At 36.8% G+C, this 14,557-nt stretch overlaps 1 protein-coding gene across 1 annotated transcript in view; it reads left to right on the top strand.

Moving 5' to 3' along the window:
* The window catches only part of TRPM3 (transient receptor potential cation channel subfamily M member 3), a 285,325-nt gene that overhangs the window by 137,088 nt on the left and 133,680 nt on the right, over positions 1–14,557 (top strand). Inside the window, exons 3-5 of the mRNA XM_040580618.1 lie at positions 555–759; positions 9,068–9,281; positions 12,858–12,982. Of these exons, the coding sequence (XP_040436552.1) occupies positions 555–759; positions 9,068–9,281; positions 12,858–12,982 (544 nt within the window). The remainder of the gene's footprint in view (positions 1–554; positions 760–9,067; positions 9,282–12,857; positions 12,983–14,557) is intronic.

The following is a 14,557-nucleotide window of genomic DNA, read 5'->3' as shown; positions in this document are numbered from 1 at the left end:
TTGAATTACATCTGGAGTGATGGATTGCTATGGGCACTATTTGTTTACATTTCAAAACTTTCGTCATCCAAAAAAAAAGATAAATCAGAAGTGGTTCAGCATCTCTGTTTAATTTCCTTATCTTCTTAGTTCAATATTCAATACCTTGAATATTTACCTAGACTGGATGCATGACATATAATACAAAGAGAAAATTGTGGTGAACTACCAATTTAAAATATGTACTAGTTCATGCAAAAGCTGATTATTTGTCCTGATGTCATCTGAAGACAGTAGAAAATGTTCTTTAACTTCATTTTGGACATATTTAGAACAAAGCATGATTGTATTGAAATACAGGAGAGTCCAAAGTAAACAAGAACATTAAAAGAAAAGGTAATGTCTGTACCTGTACCATGTTGCTTCCACGAGTAGAGGCTTCAGATAGCAGGGAAGTGGTCAGCAGATTTGAATTTTTTTTTTTTTTTTGAGATCTATAGGCTATTTAAGAGAGTTGGTTTCCCTGTCGGTCTATATGCACGTCACTCAAGTTTTCTGTTTGTTTAATGTCATAGGTGTTGCTGTGGGCGTCTAATAGGTCAACATGTTGGACTGACTCCAAGCATCTCCATTATTCAGAATGAGAAAAATGAAAGCAGGCTTACTCGCAATGACATCCAGTCGGAGAAGTGGTCCATCAGCAAGCACACACAGCTCAGCCCGACGGACGCTTTTGGAACCATTGAGTTCCAAGGAGGAGGCCACTCCAATAAAGCCATGGTAACCACGTTTTTCTTTTAGATAAATAATGCTGCTAGCTCAAAAAAGGCATTCACAAAGAATAAACAATATTCTTTCTTAACTTCATTTTAAAGTATTATTTAGTGTAAGACCATAACATATGTTTTTATGTATCACATGCCAAAGAATTGGTGAACAGAATTAACTGTAAAAGCTGGAGTGCAGCATAAGAGGGGCTACCTTTAGGAAGACTGAAGACCTGCTAGTGTGCTGCTGTCTTGATTTTCTTCCAATGGCCAGCCATCCCGCTTTTCTGAATAATTTGAGGTTTCAACTATGATTGCCCATTGCTGATTGTGTCTGCAAGGCAGACCAAATTTCTTCTGATATTCCTCCAGACATATATTGGAGGATAGATCAGTTAGACTTACTGTTTCATCTTTCAATGAAATAAGAGATCCAGTGTCTAAGCTAGGAACTTGGAAATTGCTATTCTGCCACAGATACCTTCCACAAATTTCTTTTAATATTCCTCCAGACTAGTACTGGAGGATAGACCAATTAGACTTATTGGTTCGTCTTTCAACAAAATAAGAGGTCCAGTAAGTGTCTAAGCTATGAACTGGGAAATCCTATTCTACCACAGATTTCCTTGAGCAAATCATTTAATCATAATACAATGCTATGGAGTGATACCAAAGTATATTAATCTGAAGGCATTGCTCCACTAAGTTGGAGAGATGTTTACAGCACCCATACTAACACATGCGTGTATTTCTTCCATGTGGCATTACATGAAAAGAAGAATCTCTTTGGCTCTACCTAAGCTGCAGAACCTGGACTTTCAAAATGAAAGATGAGTGTGTACCTAGGACATTGTGGTCAAGACACTGCTTTGGGCAGAAGCAGAACCACTGAGTACTCTGCAGAGTAACCTGCCCAGCAACCCAGTACCATCTTCTGTGGCTAAATTCTTCCCAACATATCTCTCAGATCTGTTGTGATACTGGATGGATTAGAGACAATGAAGAGCTCAGGTACCATGCTAGCAAGAACCAGACATTTTCCTCAGGTGGATACATAGGTGCTGGAGATGGAATGATTACTTTAGTGGATGGTTCTGTTCACTCAGATGGATGGCTTCTTTTGATAGAAAGCAGAAAATACTGTTGCACCAGGAAACAGATAGAAAGTTAAGTCATTTCTCTGAGGGTATCACAGATGCCTTATGTTCAGTTGATAACCAATCACCTAAAAATCTGCAAGGCCTTAGCTAGGCAGAGACTTTAATTCCGTAAATAACATTTTTTGAGTGTGAGTAAAATGACACTTCCCAGTGAAATGAACCCAGCCAGGCTTTTGGTATCCTCACAAGGAGCGGGAACAAAACAGAATGCTTTCCACCAAAACTGAGAAGGTTTCAGAGATACAGTAATCATCATGCTGTTAACCACATATGGATACTTTGCATTAAATCTGTCTTTTTGAGAAAGAGTAATCACTAGAGCTTTTTGAGTTATGTCCTTGAAGATTGCTATAAAGCAATAAACTCGTCTGCTCAGAGAAAAGTAGTCTTGGGCAGCCAAGAAATGATGAAGGGTTTAGAGAAGCTGTTGATACCAATTTCTCTAGAGGATTTCTGGTCTTTGTTGGTATTTTGGTGCCCTGGCACAGTACCATAAAAGGAGATGCTCCAGGGTATATGCTATGTGTTCAAAGGAATATATTTGAAGTGAAACTGTAGAGATTAAATTGGAAGTTAACATGAAGGAAAGAAAAATCTTACCACAGAGTGCAGTCAGGAATGAAACCATGAAGAATTTATAAAAGAAGAAGACAAAAGGTGGTTAAAAATATGAGAAACCCAAGTAACAAGTTAAAACTTAGGGATGAATACAGACAAAACATTTATTGCTGGAAGAACTCTGAATTTATTTTGACAGTACTAGAATCAGGAAGATAGCTGCATCTGCCATCTAGGCATAGTCATTAAACCCCACTCAAAACATGGGAACAACCAAATTCTTCATGAATTAAGTAAATCTGTAAAAGCTCCAGAAATCAAGTCATTCCACTAATAGCAAAAATGCTATTTATCTCTTTAGTAGATGTTCTGCTTAGTTACCACCAATGAGAAAAACATCTTTCTTATACCCAAAACACAAATAAGGAGGTTTGCATAACCAGTAATTCTGCATTTTTTTTCATGGAAACAAAATAACAAGCTTTGTTATGCTACGGTGTGTTTGTCACTGAAAACAGTATGAAGGTGTTCTATGGTCATATTTCCAGCCCAAAACCTTATTTTAGGGTAGATTATAGTCAAAGAGCTGCCTAAATATTTGTTGTGGGTTTATTAATAGAAAGAATTAAACTCCTGTCTCTGAATTTACTGGGTACAAATTCTTTCCCATAATAAATAAAACTTACCAAATCAAAAGCTTTCTGTGAAAGCCAAGAGGTTGCTCAGTCAAAGCAACCAACCAATTTTGCCAGCAGAGGAAGGAGAAAAAGAGCATTTAAATTATCTTGAAAAATAAGAAAAGGAACAGGTGTATAAAAATCCTTAGAAACGTTCTTGTTCAGACTGTATACATTCAAACCCAAAAAGCAGAGAAGCTGGAACATCAACAGCAGCAGGAGGAGACAGAGAAAAAGGAGAAAACATGATCAAATATGCTAGTTAGTTATTTTCTAGCTACTGGATATGAAATATCACTATAGCATATAAGCTGATTTTTGCTGACAATTGTGGTAAGTTAATATTGTGCCTATTGGATAATAGAATAACCCTGTAAAACTGCAAGATTTAGCAAGCTGACCAGCATTAAGGGAAGACCCAGGAGGAGAATTTGGCATAAAATTCAACACCTCTTCCTTACTTTATTTCATGAAATGGATGCCAACACATGAAAATTATTAAGAAGGGAAACACAGAAGTGTTATCTTGGTCTATGCTAACAGTAAAATTGGTACATTTTTCTGAATCAGGCTACAAGGAATTAGGTGTATGGTAGAAACCATAACCTCAGATTTGTAACTGGGAAACTGGTAGTTAACTAATGGAACAGATTAGTGCGTATAAGACTGACATATAATTATTTCCTCTATTGAAAGGAACAGAATTGGATTGTCATAATATACAAGCGGATTTGATAGTAAATCTATCTATACCTTACATCTATATTTGCAAGCTACAAATGCAATGACATAATAATGTATCAGTTGCCACCAGACAATTAACAGTGGCATCATCAGCTGTGAAAGTGAAAATTATGCTGAAGTTGTAGCAGAACACATGGGTGTGGAACAAAACAGAGAAGGCATTGCAGTTTGACATGTTGCAAATAAAACTGGCTATGCCATTAGTTTCATTGCCACAGCCACATAGGAAATTTTCAAACAGCATGAATTTTGCTAATACCTTTGGGTTGTTAAAAGTGTCTTCAGTGGGACTGCACTAAGCTACTTAAATCCATAATGTGTCTAGCTGAGGGTGCAGCAAATTATATAGAAGCGCATAGCTGAAAATAGGTAACATTGGTTAACAAGATCAGTTACTAAAGACACCTTTCTTTCAGTGTTCATGTAACCACAGATGATCCTGCAACAACACTAGTTTTTAGATCTCTGTCAATCACGTATTTTCTTTACAAGTGGCTCCACCCATTAATGTTGAAATGCTGTTCACATTTACATGTTTTTATGGCAGATTTTCAATTCTGACAACTGTAGAAAGATCTGAGAGGGATATGGACATATGTAAACTTTATTAAGAGCTTTTGCAGTAAATCAGTGGATTAAAAAAAGACAAAATGTGATCTGCTTATATCAGTTGGCTCTTTAGGAGTTTAAGAAATAACAGGAATGATTTCATCTAGCTGTATAGTGGCAATTTATTACCCTAACTTCAAGAGCAATTATCAAACTAGTGTGAGTGATTCCTTTCCAATTATGAGCAATATTCTGGAAAATTTCAGAATAGATTCTGGTCATTAGTGGGCCAGTTAAGACAATCTTGCTGTGATGCATGTTGCTAACCCAATTTGTAAAATCTACTATGTGCCTTTCCACACACAAAAAAAACCTGTAACGTTCTTATTAATTGGTGTGCCTGGATTCTGTATCAGACTTTTTTAAAGGACTGCTATTTACAGAACTGAAATTTCTTTGATCGTGGTTTTTCAAGGTTAGGTGGAAGATGGCTGTTCAAAAAGCTTTAGTGAGTTAAATATATTCCTCCTAACTGAATGCATTCCTATGATACATTTAATATACACAATGAAAAGTTAACAGATATTTGCAGCTGTAGGGGAAATAAAGTTTACTTCAGTGTTGAAAGCTTAACCTTTCTTATGGTGCACAGATACATGAAAGAATGTCAGTAGAAACCTAATGTACGTAAACAGTTTCTTAGAAAGACTTTATAATATTTAGAACCTCAAAACATTATACTTTATTAAGGATGTTTGGAAATCAGCCATATAAAAAGATATATTTCTGCTTTTAAGATATATTGAGTTCTATCAAAACTGTGTAAAAAGACTCTGAAAAGCCATCACTGCTTTTGAGAAAAAAAAAAAAAAAAAGAGTTAATCCTGTAACTTGCATAAAACATGAAAAAGACAGAAAACATTGCTTTTATTATAGTAAATTAATACTTAAAGAGTATTTACAGACTTTAAAAGATGGCGTCCTACATGGAGAAAAAGAGGAAGTAACAACAAAGCAGCTATCCAAAGCTCATTTAAATGAGTGAAGGTTCTTCCACTATTTAGTGGAACTCGCATGATGCCTTAAAATGTTAAGAACATTAATTTAAAAAGAACCAGTCCATTTTCAGTCTAAGTGAGAGTTTTTCTGTTGGATTCAGTGAGAATTATATCAGGCCTATTTTTTATATAAAGATCACACTTTGAGGGAATCAGTCTTTACCTCGAAGAAGTGTCTGCAGTGGCAGAATCTTGTTTAACATGGGTGAAATAGCCATCCAGTACCGGCATGCATCAAAGAGAGACAAAGGAGCAACATTAGACTGCAGATCACAAAATGTTTTCTAAAGAGATTCTCTTTAAAGAAATACAAAACAATTATGGATCTTTCTATTTTTTTCACTGAGACTCTCACCTGCAATCATTCACCATGTACTTTAATGAGACAGCTGGGCTTGAGCAGCACAGTAGTCGTTTTACCACTCGGGAACTTTGACTTTTGCCCTAAGGCATTGGAGTCTAACTTGCAAGTGTCTAGCTGTTTGACTGATGATGATGCAGTTACTTTTTAGGAAACCACTTGATAAAAAAAGTGAAACAAGTGTTGTCATCAAATGGCACCCTTGCTGACTACTTCTGTGCTAGCTTAGGAATCAAATAGGCATGACAACTTGAACTTAATTTATCATTTCACGGCATTGTGCTGATGTCAGTCAGGTCAGTCTATAGGTTTTGTGGTTCGAAACTACTTTTGCTTCCTGTCTTGCCCTGCTCTTCTGATACATAACAACAGAAGTCCTGCATTCGATCCATACACCACTCCCATAAAGAAGGGATTAAATCATTTGCCATTAGAACTGATCATTTATACAGCTGACAGATACACCAGACATGGAATTTTAGAGTAACAAAGCAGTGGTTTAGCTTAGATTTACGCTTAGATTTTAAATTTGCCTCTGGAAGCTATAGAAAAATAATTCAGCAACAGCAGAAATGCTCATTAAGATTCTAAACAAAACCTGAAAAGGCCGAATATTCTGCTACAAGATTGAAAGAAATGAATCTTTAATATGGACAAAAGTGGCCTTAAAAGTGTTTATTCATAATTTAATGCATACTTTGAAAGCGATGACAAAAGAATTCTCTTGTACTTACTAGTTAACATGTTAAGTAATGGCAGAAGAGTAATCCCAAGCATACCAAACTGAAAATGGCCTCTGTAACAGCAAACATGAATCAGTCATAAAACCTGAGATCTGTGCACGGAAGAAAAATCATGATGCTTGACACCATTGCCCTTCTCATAAACTTTAAAACGGTAAAGCTTATCCATGATGATTTAAATTGTAATTTACATGAAAAAAACTTTCAGATTTATTTTTGCTTATATTTTCTTCTTATAAAGTAAAATGAACTCTTATCATAAGCATAGAAGGGGTTTGCAGTATAAAGAACAAGCAGTTGTTTTCAGCAAAAGATGTGTACATTTCAAATGAATGCAAAAAAATATTTCTCCTAACATTGTGATTCACTATGTTTATTTATATTTATTGAAATTCAGAGGTCTTAGTGGATAAAAAAAATGAAAGAGGTTTTTGCCAATTAATACATAGGCTTAAGATAGTGAAGTCACAAATTCTAGGGTATAAAACAATCCTAAAGAATCAAAAAAAACATTCACTGGCTGGATTGATTAGTTAATACACATCTGATGCCATTTTTGCCTTCATCCCAATACCATCCCAGATGATGCCATGGCCTCTGTTTTCAGGAAATTTTATGGGCATTACTAACACAAATTCACTTTAATTATCTCCTTAAAACTCCAAATCTGTCTTCACCAAAAAACAGAGGTAAGGTACAGTGATACCAAAACATAACCTCCACAGTCTGACCAGCAGAAGTTCCGTGTAGGCCCAGCTGAAGGATGTCGTCTGTCTGTTAATGCAGTATTAACAAGGCATTGTCCTTTGCAACCTCGGCTGTCCCTAAGGGCGGAGCAAAGGGAGTAAGGATCAGTATCCTTACAACCCCTCTGTTGTGTTAAAACTTTGACAGCCCTTGAATCCCAATCAAAATTATTAGCTTCACCATCTGGTCGGCAGGTTCAGGTGCCATGCAAGATTTTAACTCCCACACAGGAAATGGGATGCTGTGTGGGTGCAGTTCATGTATATATAAGCTCAAGGGTACATTATGCTCTTGCCAGATATGAATATTGTATGTTTTGTCCATTAGCTGTTACGAATTTGCCTGGCTCCTGCAGAGAACATTACTGATGCACTGGGTTGAATGTGTGTTCCCAAGTTCTTGCGCAGCTTTCAGTTTGGCTGTGCCCCCCTTGCTTCCCTGTGACTATTTGCCCAAACAGGCTTCAGCATCTAGAAATATAAAGAATGGCTGTTCACTGTGCGACAACCCACTCTTGAAAAAGTTAAGTCCTTATTTATTATTAAACTAGAAAGGAGTCCACTTTACTGTCATATGATTTACAAAAAAAAGAACAACCTTTTGGAAAGAAATACTGATTAGACATGTTAAAAAGGAACAAAATTATTATATAATATATGTGGATATTATACTACCTGGCATGTTGCAATACGTTAGAACTAGGCATTCCTCCAGCTGAAAGCGAAGGTGTCTGTGTTATAGACACCTGATAGCTGTACTGACAGCCCGCCAAGGGAATGATTACTGAAGTAACTCAGTATGCATCAGTTCAGTAAGATAGATGAATGGCTTTGTATAATCTATTTTATTCAATTAAGCGGGTCCTTCCAGATCTTACCAGCTACAGAACAAATTTTCTCCTGATACATCCCATTTCTGCTGTGCAACTGGAATTCAGAAAAGTATCATCTGCCCTACGATGGGCTTTGTGAAACCTTTCATATATCAACAACAGGAGTAGGAAAAAGAGCCCGGACAGAAAGGCTTGTCAGGAAGAGATAGTTATGTGTATAACATGGTAGTGCTGTATAAATTTTGAAGACAGTTATCCTTGAGCACACACAGATGGGTATGATCTCTCTTGGGGCGAAATGCTGCAGGTGTAACGGAGAAGAGCCAAGAACTGAAAGTTTGTAAATGTGTTTTAAAGCACTTTTAGGGTCCTGTGTCCTGTTAGTTCATGATCGATACAAAGTAGTCTGTAACCCATCAACTAGCATTCATTCACCTGAAAAGTACCTGCTTATTAGTCTTGCTTAGTTTAAACTTGTGTGCTTGAACAACTGAGCTTGTTCCTTTTACTTCCTACCATTTGAGAGTTTGATATTGTTAATTTGAAAATAAGGTACAAATGAATGCATAGTTGTGACTGACTACCTATAGGTCAATTTTGCAGGCCATTTAAATTTCTGCTCCAGTTTTTATATCCGTAAATTGAAGACATTTATCTTTCAAGCATTACTAAGCATATTGAAATAATTAATGACTCAATTTCTTAAATTGCAAATGTTTCATTATTTCTAGTTTCCCAGTTACTTAAGTTTTGAAAAATCATCGTTATCAATTAGTGCTTTTGTCATAAAGGTTGCCTTTTTTCAGTGTTCTGTTTGGCATAGATCGTATGTGTTAGGAACCAGTGAGTATAACCAATCTTTTTTGCTTTACTACTGCCCTTATTTCTGCAGTATGTACGTGTGTCTTTTGACACAAAGCCTGACCTTCTTCTGCATCTGATGACCAAAGAGTGGCAGCTTGAGCTCCCCAAACTTCTCATCTCTGTGCACGGGGGCCTTCAGAATTTCGAACTTCAGCCAAAACTCAAGCAAGTCTTTGGAAAAGGCCTCATTAAGGCTGCTATGACAACTGGAGCATGGATATTCACTGGAGGAGTAAACACAGGTAACAGCAACATTGAAATGAAGGCACAGTGGCATCTAGGAGATTTCATGACAGAAAAAAATTAGGACTGGTGAGATTAAGAAGCCATTCCATGTTTTAATTTGTGTTGGCTGTACGATGTGCAAACAAGCAAATGCCAAGTTCATACCAGCCTGGCAGATACCAGGGAATAAAAGGTTTGCTAAAGCATGAAAAGCACACTGGAGAGCTGAAAGTAAAGCCTCCTGCTTAGCAGTTATATTAGTATATTGCAGTGAAGTCTTTAGAATAACAGTAAGCTACAGGGAGAGACTACTAACCAGAAACTGAAGAAGTCAAACTCTCTTTACATAAAATGGAAAAAAATTTCATCCAAAGACCTCTATTTTATCTTATAAGGTGATCTGTAGTATGAAAGGGGAAAAGGTCTGTTTTGTGGATGTGATGGAAAACTTTATTGTAAATAAGTACCACTTCTTCCTTTCTTATAGACAGCTTGACCTAATTTTTTTCTATTACCCCTGCAGCAAGAGTGATAACATTGCCATTTCTATTCAAAGCTAAGAACATCATTAACATACCATACGGGTGTCCTAATGACCCAAGGTAACCGCTTACCCAGCTCCACTGAGTGACCGCACGTAGGTTTTGAGAATAAGCTGCAAAACATAGTTCTCCAGATAAAAAAGGTTGGGCAGTGTCTTCCCAGTTACCCTCCCTGAAGGAGGCAGAAAGGAGAAGAGATGCAGAGGAAAGCTGAAGAGTTCTGCTAGAAATACATGCAAGAAGTTTTGAGCTAGGACACGTACTTGTAAGTTCTTACGTAGTTTTCATTTTCTGCAGTAAAAAGCTAGCATTTATTACTTTAGTGATCCCACAGAGTGTATCCTCTTACTGTCTATGGAAAACACTGTAATCACTCTATCATGCATTAATTTTAGTGCATTGGGGATCAGCTCCTACATATTTGAATATGAATGCTTAATAGGAGTCTTGGGCCTTTTCGTTTCCAGAGCACATCAAATTTAAATCAATATTTAGTTTTATCACAGCAGCAATACAAATAGCAAAGAAGAGGCGTAGCTTCCAGAGTGTTATACAGATAAACAGACTCACATGTATGTAATATCCCCTACATCTCTGCAGAACAAGGAAGAAAATCAGGTTAAATATCGACCTGTATACACTGTGGTGAGAATGTTAGTTGCCAGATACTCCTGTAGTGATGATGATGAAGACAGATACAAATTGCAAGTTAAAATCACATTAGAAAACTTAGATATTGTACACACATTGCAGTGGATTACAACAGAAACTGTAGAAATCAAACTACAGAAACTTTGTAAACAAGGACTGACTATTAACATCGCCATTTGGCAAATGCACAGCTGCTTTATACTATCATCATAGCTGCAAATGCCAAAACAATACAAATAAACCAAGAAAGTCAACTTCTTAATGTTGAAATTACTTTTTTTTTTGCTGTAATAAAAAAATCACCTAGACAAAACAGTGAAGTTCAAGTTGTTGTGTGTTATTTTAAAAACTTATAATTTCAGAAGCAGTTCTTCATTATCAGTTACATCTGATTTCTGGAGCAAAGCAGTTGATTATGCCAGGGCTAGGTTTTCAGACTGTGTAGATGAAAATTAAGTGTTTTATCTCTATGTGAAATTGTACAAATTGAGAATTTCTGAGTACAGTGTGTTCTGTTGATGAATTTTTAAATCATATTTATATTAAGGAAAAGTATAATTGAAAAAACCTGAAATACTGCTGTTGGACTAAGAGTCAGTGAGGTGACAGGGATGATGCATACTTGGCTATAACCGTGTCTCTTAAATGACTTAGACAAGTTGTTCTGAATATTCACGTTATACCAAAAGTTGATTATTCTAAATAGCAGAAATTTTTGCAGCCTGGACATTTTTCTGCTTTGAATCCTTTGGGTTACTGGATCGTAGCTTCATTCATAGTTGATTGCAGTGTCATGGTTTAACCCAAGCTGGCAACCAAGTACCACACAGCTGCTTGTTCACTCCACCCCCCCTGCAGTGGGGTGGGCAGGAGAATCAGCAAAAAGGTAAAACTCGTGGGTTGAGATAAGAACAATTTAATAATTGAAATAAAATAAAATAAAACTGTTTATCATTATCATCATTATCATTGTTGTTATTATTACTATTATTACAATTATAATAGCAAGGAGAGAGAGGGAGAGAGGAATAAAACACAAAGGAAAACCCCCAAGTGATGCACAACACAAGTGCTCACCACCCCTGACCGATGCCCAGCCAGTCCCTGAGCAGTGATCTGCAGCTCCCAGCCAACTCCCCACAACCGATACACTGAGCAGGAGCTCTGTGGTACGGAATATCCCTGTGGCTAGTTGAGGTCAGCTGTCCTGGCTCTGCTCCTGCCTGGCTTCTTGTGCCCCTGCTCACGGGCAGCACATGGGAGACTTGAAGGAAGAGTCCTTGATTTAGAATGAGCACTACTTAGCAACAACTAAAACATCAGTGTGTTAGCAGCACTATAACCATACTGAGTCCAAAACACAGCATCGTCCTAGCTACTAAGAAGAAAATTAACTCTATCTCAGCTGAAACCAGGACATGCAGGTAGAGGGTTTTTATCCTTTTCCACCACAGGAAGGAAATTAGATTCCAGGATGTAGAGGACTTGTTAGGTTGGGTTTTTTTTCTTACATGGTTTATTTACAGTGTAGAAAAACTACAGCTAAAATCTCATCCATTATGTGACCTGTAATTCCAAACCAGTCATCTTGAAATTGTGGAATCTGAGCAAGAAGCAAACACAGAAACTGAGTAACAGATAATGTCTGCAGCAAATCCACAGGTCTGCTACAGTGCAGCCGCATCATAAAAATAGTTATTGATGCACAGGTAAAAAAATCATTGTATGAAAAGGAAGGAGGATAAGGCACTTGCCCTCTGCACAAACATTCCCCTGAAACACTAACAAAGCTGGCTTAAAGCTTGCAAGGAGCGTTATCAGCAACCAGCTGGAAACAAGCTGGGGAGCAGTCACTGTCTCTGTACTACTTTCTGTTTTCTCACTGGTCCCCAGGGTGGCTTCTAGTACCTACTGGAAGCTATCTCAGGTGACTGAGTTTGTTTGGAAGGAATGGTGGAATAGCTCACCACATTTTCCATTTCCATCCTTTATTCAGACAGATTGAAACTTTTGTGTACAAGTTACACTTTTTAGGGGTTTGGGGGAGGTGTTTAATTCCTGTGCTTCTTTCTGTCCTTGGGAAGGATACAAATGCTTGCACGCATACATTTGTGAACACAAGTGCAGGTAAACAAGTCGCAGTCAGCTGACAATATTTCCTTTCTTATTTATAAAGCTGTGCCATTTTTTTCTTGCTACTTCATTTAACATGTTTTAGATTAGATAAAATGGACTTACAGTATTACTGTAATAAGAATCAACAGGAATATATTCGTAGCTTTACTGAATTGTAAGTATATGCATAGATGTTCCCTCAAAAAGAATTCTGTACTAAATCCATTCAATAATGAACAAAAAGGACATAGTTTGAATTTCTGTTTTATGCGTATTCTTTCCCAGGAGTCATTCGGCATGTTGGAGATGCACTGAAAGATCATGCTTCAAAATCTCGGGGGAAGATCTGCACCATTGGTATAGCCCCCTGGGGGATTGTGGAAAATCAAGAGGACCTGATTGGCAAAGATGTAAGCCCTATATGGATACAGATCACCTCCAATATATATAAATCTTCCAGTTAATTTTCCTTTTCTCTCCATCTTTCACTTAACAATTCCTCATAGAATTAATGTCTGCAGCAAAAAAATCAATCTATGCACAGATTTTCCATTATGGTTGATAGCAGTTTTGACAAAGCAATAATAAAAATTCCTGCACTGTATGTTCTTTAAAAATAAATCATAAAGATATTTCATTAGATGCTATTCTTGAAAATATATTCTTTTCATCCTTAGAACACTATGAACCCTGAAAAGTGCCTAAGAAAACAAGGATTGCAAAGCTTCAATCTTAATTTATTTTGAAACAATCCTATGATGCACTGGTTAAATTCAGAATTTCAGACCGTCCCCCTTTTAGTATATTCTATCCTATACATTTTTATTGCTGCGCTTGTGCAGAGTCTTACAAGTGTATTGGACATGAGATCAGACCTCAAAGAATCATTACTTCAGTCACCTTCTGAAGAGCAAAGTCAGTGTTTCTTGTATTCTTTCACATCATTCTTGTCTTTTAAACCTATACTGTTACTCAGAAAGATTAATTCCCCGATTTTAAATATGTGAATAATTTACTTACACTGCTCATATGTTACCTGAAACTTCTCTGAGACCTTTGTTTTTCTTAACTCACCTCTGATTCATTCCCAAGCAATCTGCCTGAGAAACAGTGGCTAACTTTGAGTTGAGAAAAGATGGTCTCCATTCTGAATAATAAATGTTTTTCTTGACTACATTACTCTAAACCATTCATCTCTGTATGCTCACCCCTTAGCAAGTTGGGGAGGGGAAAAAAATTCAAGTATCAGTTAGGTCAGAAGGAATTACAATCAGTATGAAGAAACTGATCTAGCTGGAATTCATTGCAATTCATTATTAAAGTATAGCCATTAGGAGGGATTGTGTTAGCAGGGGAGTTTGTACTCTTAATACCACTAGCGCTTGTATAATAGGCTTACTAATATATACAAACAAGCAGGACGGGACTCTTAATCAGTATTGTGACTCACTAATGAACTCTTCTGAGATGCAGTGCAAAAGGTGACAAGCAGAAATAGCTAATCACAAAGGCAAGATGCAACGTGTTAAAGTGTAATGTAAACATAAATTTCAAATGATCAGTCATTACAGACTATTCATGGAATTATGGAAGCATTGAAAGATGAAAGAAGGCAAGAAAGGACATCAAATTAGTTGTGAATTTGAGGACATTGGTATTCCTCCATTAGTTATTTCCACCTGTTGGAAAGCTAACTGCCTTTGTTCTCAGCTAGTCACCATAGAAAGACATGAAGAAACAAGTTGTTTTCCCAGCTCTTCCAGCCAACTGGAACAGCCACCTCTGATTTCTGATTTCTGATTTCTTTAAGAGGCGTTTTCCTCTAAATAGCCTTCCAATTTAACAGGGAACCAAGAAGTTGTGTACTAATTTTTTTCAAAAAAAAAAAAGCTTTCTGGTAATTCAAAAAAAGGTTAATAGTCTGATCATCAGACAGAAAGTGACAGAAGTTTAAAAACCAGTAAAGAAAACAAATTTGGGTGAAG

This window comes from Falco naumanni, chromosome Z, assembly GCF_017639655.2.
Source record: "Falco naumanni isolate bFalNau1 chromosome Z, bFalNau1.pat, whole genome shotgun sequence".
Lineage (NCBI taxonomy): Eukaryota > Metazoa > Chordata > Aves > Falconiformes > Falconidae > Falco > Falco naumanni.
Note: the sequence above shows the minus strand (reverse complement) of the source record. Positions and strands in the feature narration are given on the sequence as shown.